This window comes from Lutra lutra, chromosome 8 (genome assembly GCF_902655055.1).
Source record: "Lutra lutra chromosome 8, mLutLut1.2, whole genome shotgun sequence".
NCBI classification, from domain to species: Eukaryota; Metazoa; Chordata; class Mammalia; order Carnivora; family Mustelidae; genus Lutra; species Lutra lutra.
The window spans coordinates 67,897,319-67,914,377 of record NC_062285.1 but is presented as its reverse complement, the minus strand read 5'-3'; the positions used below and the strand labels follow the sequence as shown (position 1 = coordinate 67,914,377).

General features: G+C 38.4%; 2 protein-coding genes across 10 annotated transcripts in view; one reads left to right on the top strand and one right to left on the bottom strand.

The window, feature by feature from the left end:
- ABCD2 (ATP binding cassette subfamily D member 2) overlaps positions 1-2,162 on the bottom strand; it is a 67,508-nt gene extending 65,346 nt beyond the window's left edge. Inside the window, exon 1 of one of the 2 annotated variants that reach the window (XM_047742380.1) lies at positions 2,025-2,162. The gene's annotated coding sequence lies outside the window, so the exon portion shown is untranslated. The remainder of the gene's footprint in view (positions 1-2,024) is intronic. The other variant, XM_047742379.1, reaches the window with a different exon arrangement.
- A 37-nt stretch (positions 2,163-2,199) lies between these two features.
- Positions 2,200-17,059, top strand: part of C8H12orf40 (chromosome 8 C12orf40 homolog) — a 134,678-nt gene continuing 119,818 nt past the window's right edge. For all 8 annotated transcript variants that reach the window (XR_007129529.1, XR_007129527.1, XR_007129528.1 and 5 more), the window contains exon 1: positions 2,200-2,354. Coding sequence is in view for 5 of the 8 variants with exons in the window: in XM_047742384.1 (XP_047598340.1) it covers positions 2,332-2,354 (23 nt within the window). In the remaining 3 variants the exon portion in view is untranslated. The remainder of the gene's footprint in view (positions 2,355-17,059) is intronic.

The window sequence follows — 17,059 nt, the reverse complement described above, 5'->3', positions numbered from 1 at the left end:
TCGGTGCCCCTAGGTGATATTCTTTTTTTTTTTTTTTTTAAGATTTATTTATTTATTTATTTGACAGATCACAAGTAGGCAGAGAGGCAGGCAGAGAGAGAGAGGAGGAAGCAGGCTCCTGGCTGAGCAGAAAGCCCAATGCGGGGCTCGATCCCAGGACCCTGGGATCATGACCTGAGCCGAAGGCAGAGGCGTTAACCCACTGAGCCACCCAGGTGCCCCCTTAGGTGATATTCTTAATGTCAGTGCCAAAGTGAACACTACCAACATCTATGGAAGAGCCAGATTAAAGAGGTTTGGTACATATTCAGAATATATAAGAAACACATTAAACCATATGTTTTATAAACTGTAAAATATCAGAAATTATTTTTTATAATAGATCTCCATATACAAGGATATAAATAAAAATATATATAATGTAGATACTATATATGTTATGAGTTTAGATAATAAATCACCAGAAAGTAGATTTTTTTTTTTTAGTAATATAGATTAAGATTTAAGAATCTTAGATGGATTTTCTTTCACCAAATGCTAAGTAGTATTTCATCTGTGTTGTATTCCTTTCTTGAAGTGTTTCCTGACCCAAGAGATTACCTAATTGCCCTACTGGCCCTAAAATAGCACTGTGTTTGACTCATTAACTATTGATCATGTTAGTTATTCATGAGAGGCATAAACAACACTAAAGATGAGATCTTAAGTCAGCATTTCAGCTGTTACAAATAACCACCTAATAACTAGTTAATAACGAAGTGGCTTTTGCTGTGAAGGAAAAATCAACAAATTATCTTGTCTGAAGATGTGTCTCATAGATTAATTTTTTCCTTAGCCTAATTCACCACTTCTACTGCCTTTCTGTGACTGGAAGGAAAGCAGTGAGTGTTCTTGATTTCTCAATAAATTGATCAACCTCTCCTTTATGTCCTTTCACATACAATATATCAAAAGAGTCAGTTAATCCTTTAGCAAATTATTTTCCCCTTTTAATTTAGTCAGTTTGTACCTGTTTAAAAATGTTGAAAGTTGGGGCACCTGGGTGGCTCAATGGGTTAAGCCCCTGCCTTTGGCTCAGGTCATGATCGCAGGGGTCCGGCAATGGAGCCCCACATCAGGCTCTCTGCTCAGCCGGGAGCCTGCTTCCTCCTCTCTCTCTCTCTGCCTGCCTCTCTGCCTACTTGTGATCTCTGTCTGTCAAATAAATAAATAAATAAATAATCTTTAAAAAAATGTTGAAAGTAGTAAAGGCTAATAACTTTAGGTTATTACTTCTGACTTGGCTGTATGGTTTATTTACTGAAAAATGACCAGTCTATGTGGAAGACTAATATGTTCTGAAATGGTGTATTCACCTGGTCTAATTCAAACCAATAATAGGTATACTCTGGTGAATTTTTATTATAAAAATCAATATTTATATTTTAAATAAGATATCTACCCTGGGACATAATCCTATTTTATGTACTTTTTCCCAGTGACTTAACAGAAAATATATTATATTTGAATAGGTTAAATTCTGGAAAACAGTCATGACAATGGGGGGAGGGTACTTTGTATTTGTATTTGTATTATTTGGGACAAGAGATTTCTAGTTTCCAACCAAAATATCATAGAATAGTTTGTAGGATAAATGTTTTATGAGGATATACAAACATAACACAGAAATGAACAGCAAAATCCAGTACTTCTGATAAGAATTTGAGTCTTGGGACTTTGCAGCTTAAATAAAACTTTGATCACTCAGAAACTCACAAAATGTACAGAATAGTAAATCACTACGGTGCAGCGTTCCTAATAAACAACTGTTTACAGAATATTAAAACAGTATGTGAAAGATACTTAAAGGATTTGGATGGGGAGTGATAAGTGGGAATGCAAGCTTCATTTTTAGGATTAGGGATCGTATAACTTTGTCTTTGCCTTCTTTTTCTCCCCCAAGTCAGATCTTTGATCTGAAAAAGAAGGCTGAGACCAATACAAGGCTAAATAAAATTATGGTGGAGGTGGCTTGAAACACTAACCCTGTGGCCACAGTCCGAAACTTCATTTACTTAGGCTTCCCTTGCCTGAGCGGTTAAAACTGCTGATTCCTCTTCGCTTGTGCGGACTGGCTGCTTTCCCACAGCGTCCCTTGCGGCCCTATCCGGCCACTGTCTCCGTAGAAACCGCAGAGGCTTTTGGGAGGCTCACAAAAAGCCAGCCTGGGCGCAGAGGCTGTCGGGAGGCTGGGCGGTACGACACAGGAGGCTGAGGCTGAAGAAGCTGTGGCGGGGCATAGACCCAAGACGTCTGAGCTCCCACCTTTGGGGCCTCAGAAGTTTCTGAGAGATGAATTGGGTCGGGGGATCTCGGTGAGTTATGCTTCTGGTGCTTGAGACCTTATGCCGTGAGTCCTCGTACATTCATTCCCAAAATGGCGCCTTTTTCCTAAGCCCTGGAGGGGCGGGCGTAGCCTGAGCTGGAGGAACCTTGGTAGGTGTGGGTCTTTTCATTGGTAGACCAACTGGGAGACCTTAGTAGCTACCTCTCTGTTCTAAACCAAAAGCAAATCAGCTTCTCCCCACAGTCTTTCCAAGGGCTTCGTGTGTGGGGCGCACAGTGGGTGAAGTTCTTTGCTTTCCCTCCCCCGTGTCCCACGTCTTCCTTCTCTAATGAGGCCTCTCAGCACCTGAGCCCTCCTCTGCCTTCTTCCCGCTTCTGCCCATCTCTCAGGAGAAGTTTTTTCTCAGGTAGTATATAGCTTCTGTATGAATGTGGAATCTATTATGGAAGAGATCATTCCTTGCTGTCCCTAAGTCCATTGTCGGGGGAGGGAGCAGTGGCAGTATCAGTTATAAAATTAGTTTGCTTTTTAAAGGAAGGTAAAGTGAACATTTTTTTTGAAGATTTATTTGAGAGAAGGCGGGCGTGCGCATGTGTGCATGTGACCTCACAAGCGAAGGGAGGGGCGGAGAGAATCTTCAGGCAGGGAGCCTGACATGGGACTCTATCCCAAGACCCCGAGATAATGACCAGAGCCGAAACCAAGAGCCTGTGGGTTAACCAGCTGAGCCATCCAGGTGCCCCTGAAGTGAACAGTTTTTAACTCTAATAACTTAGAATTGGCAATTTATTTTGTATTTCGCATTAATCATAAAGCATGACTGGTTGACAATGTAGTTTTGTATAACATTTTCATTACTACTGGCCTACGGCCCACTTGGATAGAAATAATGTGGGCCTGTAATTTCATTTGATGAAATTCCTTGACAAAAGGAAATTTTAGAATTGAAATACTAATCTGTTAAATATAATTTTTGTCACAAGTAGACCCAGAGCAGTGGTGATATGGTTAGACTATAACATATTTACGTTCTAAAGGATTTTGCGAGGAGAAAGACAGCTTTTGTGTTCCCCAAGTATTGTAACTATGCCCAGTAATTTTAGCAGAAGCATATTATCCTGTTGAAGAATATGTTAGCATTGTATTTTAGAAATGTCTCTGAATTATTTCTGGCTGGTGTTCTAGCGTCTCACTTCTACTTTGTAGGAAATGGAAAATTCACTTACAGACTTCACAAGAGTTAGGTGATATGTGATTATAATTTGATGTTTTTGAATCTGACAGCCTTTAAAATGAATATTAAATGAGATACGAAGTAATTTTGCAAATGCTTAATACTGTTAAAACGTAGGTGCCATTATTCTCCTATATGTAAAGCTTCTGGCTCTTCAGAGAGTAATATTTTGCATCCTATTGGGAGGATGCAAAAGCAATATACTGCAGGAAATAGTCTAGCAGTGTGTTTTTCAAAAATGAAGTAGAACTGTGCCTGGAAGTATTAGGTACCACTGGGGCTTAAGAAACCACAGAAGTAACATGACACCTCTCCCTGGAGCAACAGTTTTACTCAGGGATGAGAGGAAAAAAAAATTGTAAATTTAAACAAACATGGTTACATTATGGATTAAAGAATGTAAATCCTGTGATATTTTAAGTTAAAATCTGCAACTTTAAATATATTTTCTTGGGGGAATGGACTCCTTAGGTCAAACCCCAGATTGGTAATGAAACAATGAGTATTTCCATTTTCTACTATGACAGTAGACGAGGGTGTAAAAGATTAGTTGATCATGATATTGTGATCATGAGGGCCTAAAGGGCCTCAGAATCCAAGACAGTGCTTAGTAATGACTACTAGCAGCTGATGAGAGCTGTTATAGAATAAACATTTTAATCTGTATCCCAGTCCATTTTGGAACTTGTTTATTACCCTCCCTTATTAGAGTTGTTTTTTGGTTGAAAATTTTGAGAAATGTTAAGAACTTAAATACAGACTGATGAGATAATTGGAGAACATTTATAGAGCTCTATCAGAACTTCTCCCTCGGAACATTCAACATTAATTAAACAAATAGGTTGTCACATGCCTTCCTGTTTAGGGCATTGTTAATCTCTGTATGGGGTGGGGGAGGAAAATGCAGAAAATAAAAAGATGTAATTTTGATCCACAAAAATAATCTGTGGTAGAATGATGAGAATAGAATAGTATTATTACTGAATAGGCAAATAGCACTTAATATTAAAAGAAGCACTGTTCTAAGTGCTTTTCACATACTAGCTCATTTACTCTTAACAAGAATCTCATGAGGTATATACAAATGTTATTCCTATTTTACTGATGCACTGTTAAGGTTAAGTGACTTGCTCAAGGTCACCCCAGCTAATCAGTAGCAGAGTTAGGATTTGAGAGCAAAATATGCTTAACCACTCTGCCATGCTGTACAGAAACAAGTTTTCTGAAAGTGGCACACATAAAGAGCTGTGGATGCTTAAAGAACCAAGAAACAAATTCCATGAAGCCTTGAAGGATAGCAATATTGCGCAGAACAAGCACCACAGAGAAACAATGAAGCACAGGTTCTTAAAATTTGAAAAGGAGGTGAGATAAATAATTGGTCAAATTGGAGACCTAGTTTTTAGCAAGGCTTAGAAGGGATGGATGGGGGGGGTATTAAACAAATTGGAAGGGTTATTTGTCAGGTAGCAGGTGGGTCTGAGTTAACACAGGAAGCTAGTAAGGGGCTTTACACATTTTTGATAAGAGAATTCAAAAAGCAGGTTATAGCAGTTTGTTTTGATCATAGCAGTCTGATTGTATACACAACATGGAAGCAGAGTATTCTTATTTATTGTAGGAACTTGATGTAAGTTTAATTGCAGAATTAATTTACAGAAGAATTTTTATTTTTTAATTTTTAAAAAAGATTTTATTTATTTTAAAGAGAGAGGGAGTGAGGGTGGGGTGTGGGTGGGCAGGGAAGGAGGGAGAAAATCTGAAGCAGACTACCTGCTGAGCTGGGAGCCTCCCTGCAGCGTCTCCATCTTGCCACCTCAAGATAATGATGTGAGCTAAAACCAAAAGTCAGACGCTTAACCCACTGAGCCTCCCACACGCCCCAGTAGGAAAATCTTTATTATGGCAAAGTTCTTTACAGTTTTTCTTGGCATAAAACAAACTTGGCATTTGATTTTTTTGCTACTCTTCAGTTTGGGGACTCTACCAGTCATACATAAAGTGTCTTGTTTTGTGTGTGAAATAAAAAGGAAAGGTTTGGTGGCTAGGGAAGACGTAAGCTTCCCTTATTTTTCCCTTTTCAAAATTATTTGGTTTGGCTTTTGTTTTAAAGTTCGTGGACATTTTTACAAGATATCATTTCACTTAAAAGAGTCTCATTTTGGTTAGAGATTTGGTCTAAGCTGAGAGTAATTTACATGTCTCTAATAGCAATTCCCAATCAACTGTCTCTGAAACTTGCTAATCATTGGTAATGTCAGGTTTTTCAATATAATGGTTCTTTCTTTTTTTCCAAGATTTTATATATATATTTATATATTTATGATATATAAATATTTATATAAATATTTATATATATTTATATATTTATTTTATTATTTTTAATTTTTTATTTTATTATTTTTATTTTTATTATTATATTTATTATATAAATATATTATATATATTTATATATTTATATAATTTTAAAATGCTACTCATTTAAGTCCTTTTTTGACAGTTAAAATATCAGTCATCAGTCTTGCGAATTAAAAAAAATTTTTTTTTTTACTTGTCTGGGAATCATTGCTCTAGAACTCTAGTTTTTGTTTTATAGTTTTTGTAAGTCACTTAGACCCTGTATTTTCCTTGTTAGATTGAGGTATACATTTGAGACAGGACAGGTATACCCACTGATTTTTTAGAATTTGGAAATGATCTTCTTTCATTTTCCTATTTATTGATCAGTAACTTTTTTCACCAAATTCATAGCCACCTCAGACATGAAGGTATCAGGAAGATAGGAGAGGAAGGAGAATCTAAAGATGTATACAGTCTTTGGGCTACAATATGCATTTTATAATGAGTTTGACTATAGATGGACTATATTGCACTACATATGAAGTATAAGAAAACGTTTTTTTTAATTAGGGGAAATTTATTTTGCAACTTAGATTGAATACAGCAACCAGTGTCATAAGATGGACACAGATAAAATTTTGTTTAAATTTAGTTAAGGGAGAAAGTGTGCATTTGTAAATGTAGGCCTAGAACGTTTGTGCAAAATATTTGTTGAGTGCTGTGTACCAAGCACTGTGCCAGATGGGCATGAAAAATAATGAAATTTAGCCCCTTTCTGAGAGATTTATATTTTATTGGGGGTGTGGATATGACATGTCATTAAGTTTGAAAATGTTTAAGGGGCCAAAATGCATGCTTTAAGGAATAGATACTCAGAACGATAGCAGAATATAAGATAGTTTTAGTTGAAGCTTTGGCAGTCAGAAACAAGAATAAAGGATAGTTGAGATGGGGAAAATAAAGATGCAAATAAACATTACGTAAGTAGTTGGAGATAAGATTATATATTTAAATATTTAAAAATATGTATACGTGTCTTTTTGATAGGTTGAAAGCCAGACTGAGAAGTTGAAATTTAATCTATTATTGAGTCATACAAATTTGGAAGTAACACAATCAAATTGATATTTTATGACTGTTTGTGGTTAGTGTTATGTAGTTTGGAAATGGTGGGGAATAAACTTTAAGATAATGCTACCAAGTTAAGATTCTGCTGGGGGAAAAAAGTACTATTTTTCCATTTTCCGGTATCACTGTATATTCTCCAAATCAAATCAACACAAGTCCTAACTCATTTTGTAGGTTTCATGGGTTTTGTGATTTTGGGTTAATTATTAAACCTCTTCATACAAGGGTAGAACCTTCTTTCTGTATGGAAAAAGAATGCAAAATCACGACTATAAAATTAGATACAGGGCGTGGAAGGGGCATTTTTATGTTAAGGGCTCTGAAACTTAACCTTAATCAGTTTTACAATAAATTCTCTTTATAATTAAGTTAGTCTCTGTGCATCTTTTCTTTATCTGTTAAAGCACTGTGAACATTGTTCTGTTTGCCTGATGCAGCCATGATTTATTTTTTTTTAATTTTTTTTTAAAGATTTATTTATTTATTTATTTATTTGACAGAGGGATCACAAGCAGGCAGAGAGGCAGGCAGAGAGACAGGAGGAAGCAGGCTCCCTGCAGAGCAGAGAGCCCAATGCGGGGCTCGATCCCATGACTCTGAGATCATGACCTGAGCTGAAGGCAGCGGCTTAACCCACTGAGCCACCCAGGCGCCCTGCAGCCATGATTTATGTTTGTGGTCCCAGAGGCAAGCCCAGGTTAGCAAAGTTAGTTTTTGTTTTTTAACTAAAGAAACTACCATCACTGTTTCTGTTAAAATGAGCCCAGATAGACTCAATGAGTTGCCTGTTTTTTTTTTTTAAACCTCTGCTGCCATGGTCTGTATTAGTTCATGAACTGAGTGTGCAGTGAAGAGAGTTCTTGCTTTAACATGTGGTTAAATCTAAAGACATCTAGTGATAACTCAGGAAAAACACTTTCCAGATGGAAAATAATTAATCAGTCCTTTAAAGGACAGAATAGAGGGCACTAGTTGATAGAGTGTGCTGGGACATGAGCAGCTAGGGACAATTAGCAGAAGTATTAAATGCTGCTATCCCTGCTGGCCAGTTGTACCAACTAGTGTTGTAGCATGCTAGTCTGAGAGATTTGTATAGCTGCCATACCTGGGGGGTGGAGTCAATATGAAACGGGAAATTTTAGGTTATATGTAAGTGAAATTGTAAGGAATAGAGGCTAAGCTCCTGTCCTGTCAGAGCACATACAAAGAGTAGTAGGAATGTTGTTGCTGTAATGGTTTTTGTCAGCTTTTTTTTTTTTTTTTTAATATTGTTTGGTAATGCTTTTGTAATCCATTTGGTAGTGGAGAACTTAAAACTAATGCTTAAAAATAAATTAAATAGTGATATTTTGTTTTTAAGTTGATGATGAACCTACAAGTTATGTGCAGAATTTTTACTAACATTTAGCATCTCTCATGGTTATATCATTGACCACATGAGAAGCTGAAGAAAATCTGAAAAAGCATCAGGATTTACTTTCAGGTTTAGTAGTTATTTTGAGGAAAATATAGTGGCAGACAATAATTTGACACATGTAACTGCAGAACATTGAAGATAAAATTATATCTGCAATAATATGAATACACATTTGGTGGATTATTGCATTGTGTGTTAAAAAGAGTTCTTATTAGGGGCGCCTGGGTGGCTCAGTGGGTTAAGCTGCTGCCTTCAGCTCAGGGCATGATCTCAGGGTCCTGGGATCGAGTCCCGCATCGGGCTCTCTGCTCAGCAGGGAGCCTGCTTCCCTCTCTCTCTCTCTCTCTCTTTGCCTGCCTCTCCATCTACTTGTGATCTCTCTCTGTCAAATAAATAAATAAAATCTTTAAAAAAAAAAAGAGTTCTTATTAAATTATATAACCTGTGTGACCAAGATAAACTTGAATTGATTGTGGTTTACATGTATTTCATAGTTGCATCCAAAGAAGCTTGATATTTTACCAAACAGAAGCTGCAGTTGTCAAAATTTTGAACAATTTTATATATGCACAGTTAACGTAACTGAATTACAGTGTTTCTGAGACAATACTAATGTTGAAAACTACTTTGGCATGTCATTATAAGCTTTCTCTCTTTGCTGCCTTTCATTAATTGAATTTCGTTAACATTTGAGTCTTTGAAGAATTACTTTGTAAAGCAATCCATGTGTCCTATGTTGTTTTGAACGTTTTTGAAAGCAAGTCCTGTAAATTTTGGTGACATTTTGTTAAAAAAAATATTCAAAATAAATAAGTCTTTATTCCATTAATAGAGTGGGAAAACTTCAACATTTGAAGCCTTAGTGAATTAAAATTATTGAAAATAAAGTCTTTAAGATTTTTTTTTTTTTTAAAGATTTTATTTATTTATTTGACAGACAGAGATCACAAGTAGGCAGAGAGGCAGGCAGAGAGAGAGGAAGGGAAGCAGGCTCCCTGCTGAGCAGAGAGCCCGATGCGGACTCGATCCCAGGACCCTGAGATCATGACCTGAGCCGAAGGCAGCGGCTTAACCCACTGAGCCACCCAGGCGCCCAAGTCTTTAAGATTTAATTGTGATAGCCTGAAACATACATTCACGTTGGGGTATCATTCACTTTCTTTTTTTCTTTCTTTCTTTTTTTTTTTTTTTTTTTTTTTTTTTTTTAGAGATTTTATTTATTTATTTGACAGAGAGAGTGAGAAAAAAAGAGCACAAGCAGGGGGAGCAGGAGAGGGAGAAGCAGACTCCCTACTGAGCAGGGAGCCCAATGTGGGGCTTGAACCCAGAGCTCTGGAATCATGACCTGAGCCGAAGGTAGCTGCTTAACCCGCTGAGCCACCCAGGCACCCCAATATCATTCACTTTTAAAAATCTCTTCCACTATGTGATTCAGGAGATGGCTGCTCATGTTTATCATTATAGTTTGTAACTGTGAAATAGTGTTTTCTTAGTGAAAATACTATAAAAATTCAGTCTGTAAGAAGTTATTGAACTTAGGCTCCATATTTTGAGTATTAGTTTTTTGCCTTATTTTTTTTTTTTAAAGATTTTATTTATTTATTTGTCATAGAGAGAGAAGCGAGAGTGAGCACAGGCAGACAGAGTGGCAGGCAGAGGCAGAGGGAGAAGCAGGCTCGCTGCCAAGCAAGGAGCCCCATGTGGGACTCGATCCCAGGACGCTGGGATCATGACCTGAGCCGAAGGCAGCTGCTTAACCAACTGAGCCACCCAGGCGTCCCAGTTTTTTGCCTTATTGATTTGACAGTTTTTTTCTTAATACCTTACCCTTTATAATTCATACATCTCTAAAAACTTTTTTCTTGTTTAATAAGAGAAAAAGTTATGTAAAAGCTATAATGTTCTACATATATCCTTACTATTCCTGACACATCAGGTAGACCTGTTTTAGTTTTGTGGAAAGCCAATGTAAGTACTTTTTCTAGGCTAGTTACTGTCCTGAATCTTAATAAGTTTGCTAGCTAACAATGTTGGATTATGATGTTTTAGACTAAATTAATTTCAATGTAATACAAGCCATAAAATATTGTTTTTATTTGTTAATTATTGCTCTATTTATTTGCTTTCCACTTTTAATCACACTTAAGATATTGTTGTAAGATCTTAACAATCTGGAAACAGTTTGTTTTGCAGGGCACCATGCCACTAAAAAATAAACTAAGCAGCAAACTAAAAAGCATAACAAAAGAAACAAAAAACAATTCAAGACCATTAAGGCATATACCCATAGTATTTAATTTATACTATAGTTTTAATATCTCCTGCATACTCTATGTAAAATGTATGTTAGTGTTTATTTTTGTAAACCTGTTGCCTTTGTGTCTTTTTTTAAAAAGTATTTCTTTAGCCTCTTCCTTTAAGTCTTTCCTTGCAAGAAAGCATAGCAAAGGGCAGAATGCTCTGATACACTACTGTAGTCAGCATACTTTCTATTTCTTTGGGTGTTTCTGTGTCTCTCTTTTCTCACTTCTTATCCTTTTTCCTCCTTCCTTCCCCCATCTCTTAACTTCTTTCCCTCCCTTAACCTTTTTACATCTCTCTATTTTACTGTATTCTTTCTTACAATGAATAATGTAACAAATATCTATATTCCTGCTTCCCAGAATTGATAACTTGCAGAGTGTTCTGTGAACAGGTTATGACTATTACTGATTGTCTTTTAGTATGTGGCTATAATGGCAACTAATATTGTTCATTCCTCTATTGAAAGAGATGGTTGCAATATATTTTTCTAAAAATCCATTTCCCTGGATAATGTAGTAATTGCTGTTAAAAAAATTAGCCTTGGGGCACCTGGGTGGCTCAATGGGTTAAAGCCTCTGCCTTCAACCCAGGTCATGATCTCAGGGTCCTGGGATCGAGCCCTGCATTAGGCTCTCTGCTCTGCGGGAAGCCTGCTTCCTCCTCTCCTTCTCTGCCTGCCTCTCTGCCTACTGTGATCTCTGTCTGTCAAGTAAATAAATAAAATCTTTATTAAAAAAAATTAGCCACATTCCTACTTCCACACCTCTAATTATCTAGTAATTTATTTATTTTTTTAAAGATTTTAATTATCTAGGGATTTAAATTTAAAGGCAAAATTTAAACAAAGTCTTGAAATTATTTTTTATAAAGTGCGTATAAATTTCATGAAGACACTTCCCTGTGATTAGGGCCTTGAAGATATTGAAAGTTTTGAATACAGAAGTGTGGTGAGAGAGGTGTCCATATAAGGAGAATGGACATATATACTTTAATTTGGTTGGGTGTTAGAATACATGTAGTAGAAAAATGAAAATCAGGTTGAAATCTGAGTTGGAGACAGACTATGGAAGTCATGTCCCTAGGTGATAATCAGAGCTGTGTTTATTGGGATTCCAGTGTAGTGAAATGTATTGGAGAACGTTTGAATAAAATCTCAGAAATTCTAAAATATAATTATGGTAGTTAGCTGCATATTTAATATTTCAGTTGTCAAAGTAACAAATGACTTCTAGGGATTCATATTTCATAATGGCAAACTGTCTTAATTAAATGCGCATTTTTCTTTGTCAGATGTAAAATTCTAGTTCACCCTTTATTCAGGGGCTGTTTCCCCTTTGCTATCTTATTTTTTTCTAGCTTTATTGAGGTGAAAGTGACAAATTATAAGATATTTAGAGTATACAACCTGATGATTTGATATATGTATACATTGTGAAGGGATTCCCATCATCAAGTTACCACATCCTTCACCACACATATAATTTCTTTGGGTGAGGCCATTTAAAATCTACTCTCAGTAAATTTCAATTATGTATTATAATATTATCAACTATAGCTACCCTGTTATACATTAGATCCTCCACCTCATTCATCTGAAAAACTCTGTAACCTTTAAAAAAAATCTCCCTGTTTCCCCAAACCTCCATCAGTCACTTTTCTATTTTCTGTTTCTTTGAAGTTGACTTTTAAAAAGATTCCCATAAAAGTGATACTGTGTGATATTTTTCTGTCTGGCTTATTTAATTTATCATTATGCCCTTTAGGTTCATCCATGTTACCACAAATGTGGTTTTGATGTTTTTTCTTTCTAAAGGCTGAATAGTCCATTGTGTGTGTGTACACACACATATACACACAATACATCATATTTTCTTGATCTTTTCCTCTACTGACAGATACTTAGGTTGCTTTCATATCTTGGGTATTGTAAATAATGCTGCTATGAACATGGGAGTAGAACTCTCTTTTTGAGACATTGAATTCTCTTTGGATATGTACTCAGAAGTGGTATTGCTGGATTATATAGTTGTTCTATGTCTAACTTTTTGAGGGAAATCATATACTTTCCATAGTGGCTGTACCAATTTACATTCCCACCAATAGTGCAGAAGTGTTCCCTTTTCTCTGCTTCTTCCCCACCATTTATGATTACTTTTCTCTTTGATAAGATTCTTCCTAGGTTTAAGGTGATTGATCATTGTGGTTTTGATTTGCATTTCCCTGATGAATAGTGATGTTGAATTCCTTTCATGCATTTTTTAGCCATTTGTGTGTCTTCTTTGGAAAAGTGTCTATTTATGTTCTTTGCCTATGTTTTAAAAATATTACTTATTTTTTATTTTGAGTAGGCTCCATGTCTGACACAAGCCTCTTGAACTCATGACCTCAAGATCAGGAGTCGCATCCTTTACTGACTGAGCCAGCCAGGCACCCTTAGGATTTTAAAGTTTTTTTTTTTTTTTAAAGATTTTATTTATTTATTTATTTGTTAGAGAGAGAGAGAGAACATGAGCACAGGCAGACAGAGTGGTAGGCAGAGGCAGAGGGAGAAGCAGGCTCCCGGCTGAGCAAGGAGCCCGATGTGGGACTCGATCCCAGGACGCTGGGATCATGACCTGAGCCGAAGGCAGCTGCTTAACCAACTGAGCCCACCCAGGCGTCCCGGATTTTAAAGTTTTAATTCCAGTATAAAGTAATGTTATATTAATTTAGGTGTACAATACAGTGATTCAGCAGTTCTATACATTACTCAGTGCTCATCATGGTAGTGTACACTTAATCCCTTTCACCTGTTTTACTTTCCCTAGCTTCCTTCCCTGAACCATCAGTTCTTTATAGTTAAGAGTCTGTTTTTGATTTTGTCTCTTTCTTTGTTTCTTAAATTCCACATATGAGTGGAATCACAAGGTATTTATCTTTCTGTGACTGATTTATTTTACTTAGCATTATACTCTCTAGAAGAATCAGTGTCATTGCAGATGGCAATATTTCATTATTTTTTATGATTGTATATTCCATTGTATATACAGTCCATCTCTTTTAAAAATTTATTTCAATTCAATTTAGTTAACATATACTGTATTATTAGTTTCAGGGGTAGATGTTAGTGATTCATCATTTGCATCACCAACACCCAGCGCTCATTACATCAAGGGCCCACTTTAATGCACATTGTCCAAATATCGCCCCCCACCAGCCTCTCCTCCAGCAATCCTCAGTTTGTTTCTTAGAGTTCAGTGTCTCCTACGGTTTGCCTTCCTCTCTTATTTTTATCTTTTATTTTTTCCTTCTCTTCTGTTATGTTCATCTGTTTTGTTTTTTTAAATTCCACTTGTGTGAAATCCTATGGTATTTGTCTTTCTCTGATTGACTTATTTCACTTGACATAATACCCTCTAGTTCCATCCGTGTCATTTAAGATGGCAAGATTTCATTCTTTTTGATGGCCAAGTAATATTCCAGTCTCTCTGTGTGTGTGTGTGTGTGTATCACATCTTCTTTATCCATCAGTCTGTTGATGGACATCGGGGTGCTTTCCATAGTTTGACTGTTGTGGACATTGCTGCTATAAACATTGGGGTGCGTGTGCCTCCTTTGAATCATGTTTTATCCTTTGGATAAAATACCTAGTAGTGCAATTGCTGGGTTATAGGGGATCCCTATTTTTAACTTTTTGAGGAGCCTCCATACTTTTCCAGAGTGGCTGCACCAGTTTGCATTCCCATCAATAGCGTAAGAGGGTTCTCCTTTCTCTGTATCCTCACCAACATTTGTTGTTTCCTAAGTTGTTAGTGTTAGCCATTCTGACCAATGAGATGGTTCATACCACCTCTTTTTTATCCATTCATCTGTTGACAGACTCTTGGGCTGCTTCCATAATTTGGCGATTGTTAATAATGCTGATATAAACATGCATGTATCTCTTTGAATTAGTGTTTTTGTATTTTTGGGGTAAATACCCAGTAGTGTGATTGATGGATCATAAAGTAGTTCTAATTTTAACTTTTTGAGGAACCTCCATACTGTTTTCCACACTGGCTGCACCAATTTGCATTCCCACCCATAGTGCAAGAGGGTTCCTTTTTCTCCATATCCATGTCAACTCTTGTCATTTCTTGTGTTTTGGATTTTAGCCATTCTGACAGGTGTGAGGGGATACTGTAATTTTTATTTGCATTTCCCTGATGATCATTGATGTTGAGCATCTTTTCATGTGTCTGTTGGCCATCTGTATGTTTTCCTTAGAGAAATGTCTTCTGCCTGTTTTTAAATTAGGTTAATTTTTTTGGGGGGGTCTTTATATATTTTGGATACAAACCCTTTATCGGATATACAATTTGCAGATATCATCTCCCATTTAGTAGGTTATCTTTTAGTTTTGTTAATTGTTTCCTTTGTTGTGCAGAAATTTTTTATTTTGATATAGTTCCAGTAGTTTATTTTTGCTTTTATTTCCGTTGCCCCAGGAGACCTATCTAGAAAAATGTTGCTATGGCTGATGTCAGAGAAATTACTGCCTGAGCTTTCTTCTGGAATTTTTATGGTTTCAGGTCTCACATTTAGATCTGTACTCCATTCTGAGTTTATTTTTGTGAATGTGTAAGAAAGTAGTCCAGTTGAATTATTTTGCATCATGTTATCTAGTTTAACCAACACCATTTGTTGAAGAGATTGACTTTTTCCTATTGCATGTTCTTGCTCCTTTTTCCTAGATTAATTTGTCATATAAGTGTGGGTTTGTTTCTAAACTTGCTGTTGTGGCCTGTGTTCTGTGTTGTTTATCTGTGTTTCTCTTTTTGTGCCAGTACCATACTCTTTTGATTACTACAGCTTTGTGGTCTAACTTGAAATCTGGGATTGTGATACCTCCATTTTTGTTTTCTTTTTTAAGATTGCTTTGGCTGTTCAGGGTTTTTTGTAGTTCCATACAAATTTTAGGATTATTTGTTCTATTCTGTGAAAAATGCTATTGGTATTTAGATAGGGATTTCATTAGATCTATATATTGCTTTGGGTGTTAGGGTCCATGATCAAAGGAATGAGACTGATATAAAGCGAAAATCAAACAAAGCTTTATTTCACACCAAGCATCAAAAATCAAACTGACCGGTCAGGGCTATCTCTTATGAAAAGACGACGAAGATGATTCCGACAAGGTCACTCCCAAGAAGGCTGCTCCGGATGAGGCTGCTCCGCAGATGAGGCTGCTCCCTGGTTGGAGCTGCTCCCAAGAAGAGGCCACTCCTAAGAAGGCCGCTGCTGGTGAGGTCGCTCCCCGGATAGGGCTGCTCCCAAGAAGAGGCCACTCTGGAGGAAGCCGCTCCCAGGACGAGGCTGCTCCCAATGATGAAGAGGCGATGATGACAGCAACGATGATAAGGAGGACAACACCGATGACACAGACTCTGCTCCCTATGACGCTACTCTGACAAAGCTGCTTTGGTGAGGCCGCACCCCAGGCAAGGCTGCTCCAGTGAGGCCGCTCTGGAGGAAGCCTCTTTTTGGATGATGCTGCTCCCGTGGGGCCGCTCACCAAGGAGGCCTCTTCCCAGACGAAGCTGCTCCCCGGAATGACACAGCTCCGGCGAGGCAGTGGCTCAGGGATCCCGGCAAGGTTGCTGCCATCTAGGCCGTTTCCCGCGGCGCCGCTGCCTACGGTCGCGGTGTGTGGACGGGGCTGCTGGCATCGTGGCCGCTGGTGTCTCGGGGCCGCAGGCGTCGGAGCGCTGGTGGTGTGGGACTGCTGGTGGCACGGGACCACTGGCATATGGACCGGCGGTGGCTCGGGGCCACAGGCGTCAGGACCACTGGCGTCTGGGCCGCTGGCAGCTCCGCAGCTCGGGGCCGCTGGGACCCTTGGCGGCTCGGGGCCATTGGGACTGCTGGCAGCTTGGGGCCGCAGGTGGTGGGACCATTGGCGGCTCGGGGCCACTGGCAGCGGGACTGCCGGTGGCTCGGCTGCTCGGGGCCGCAGGTGGTTGGGGACCGCTGGCGGCTCGGCTGCTTGGGGCCACAGGGACCTCTGGCGGCTCGGGGCCGCAGGTGGCGGGACTGTTGGCAGCTCGGGACCGCTGGGACCGCTGGCGGCTCGGGGCTGCTGGCGGCCGAACTGCTGGCGTCCGGACCGCCGGCGCCTCGGGGCTGCTGGCGGCGGGACCGCCGGCGGTGCTTATAGCTCTTACAAGAGCTGTTAAAGCCCATATAGCTCTTACAAGAGCTGTTACAGCTCTTCTTTTGCTCCCGCCGACTCTTCTTCTGCTGCTGCTCCTGCCAACTCTTCTTCTGCTGCTGCTTCTTCCTTCTTCTTCCT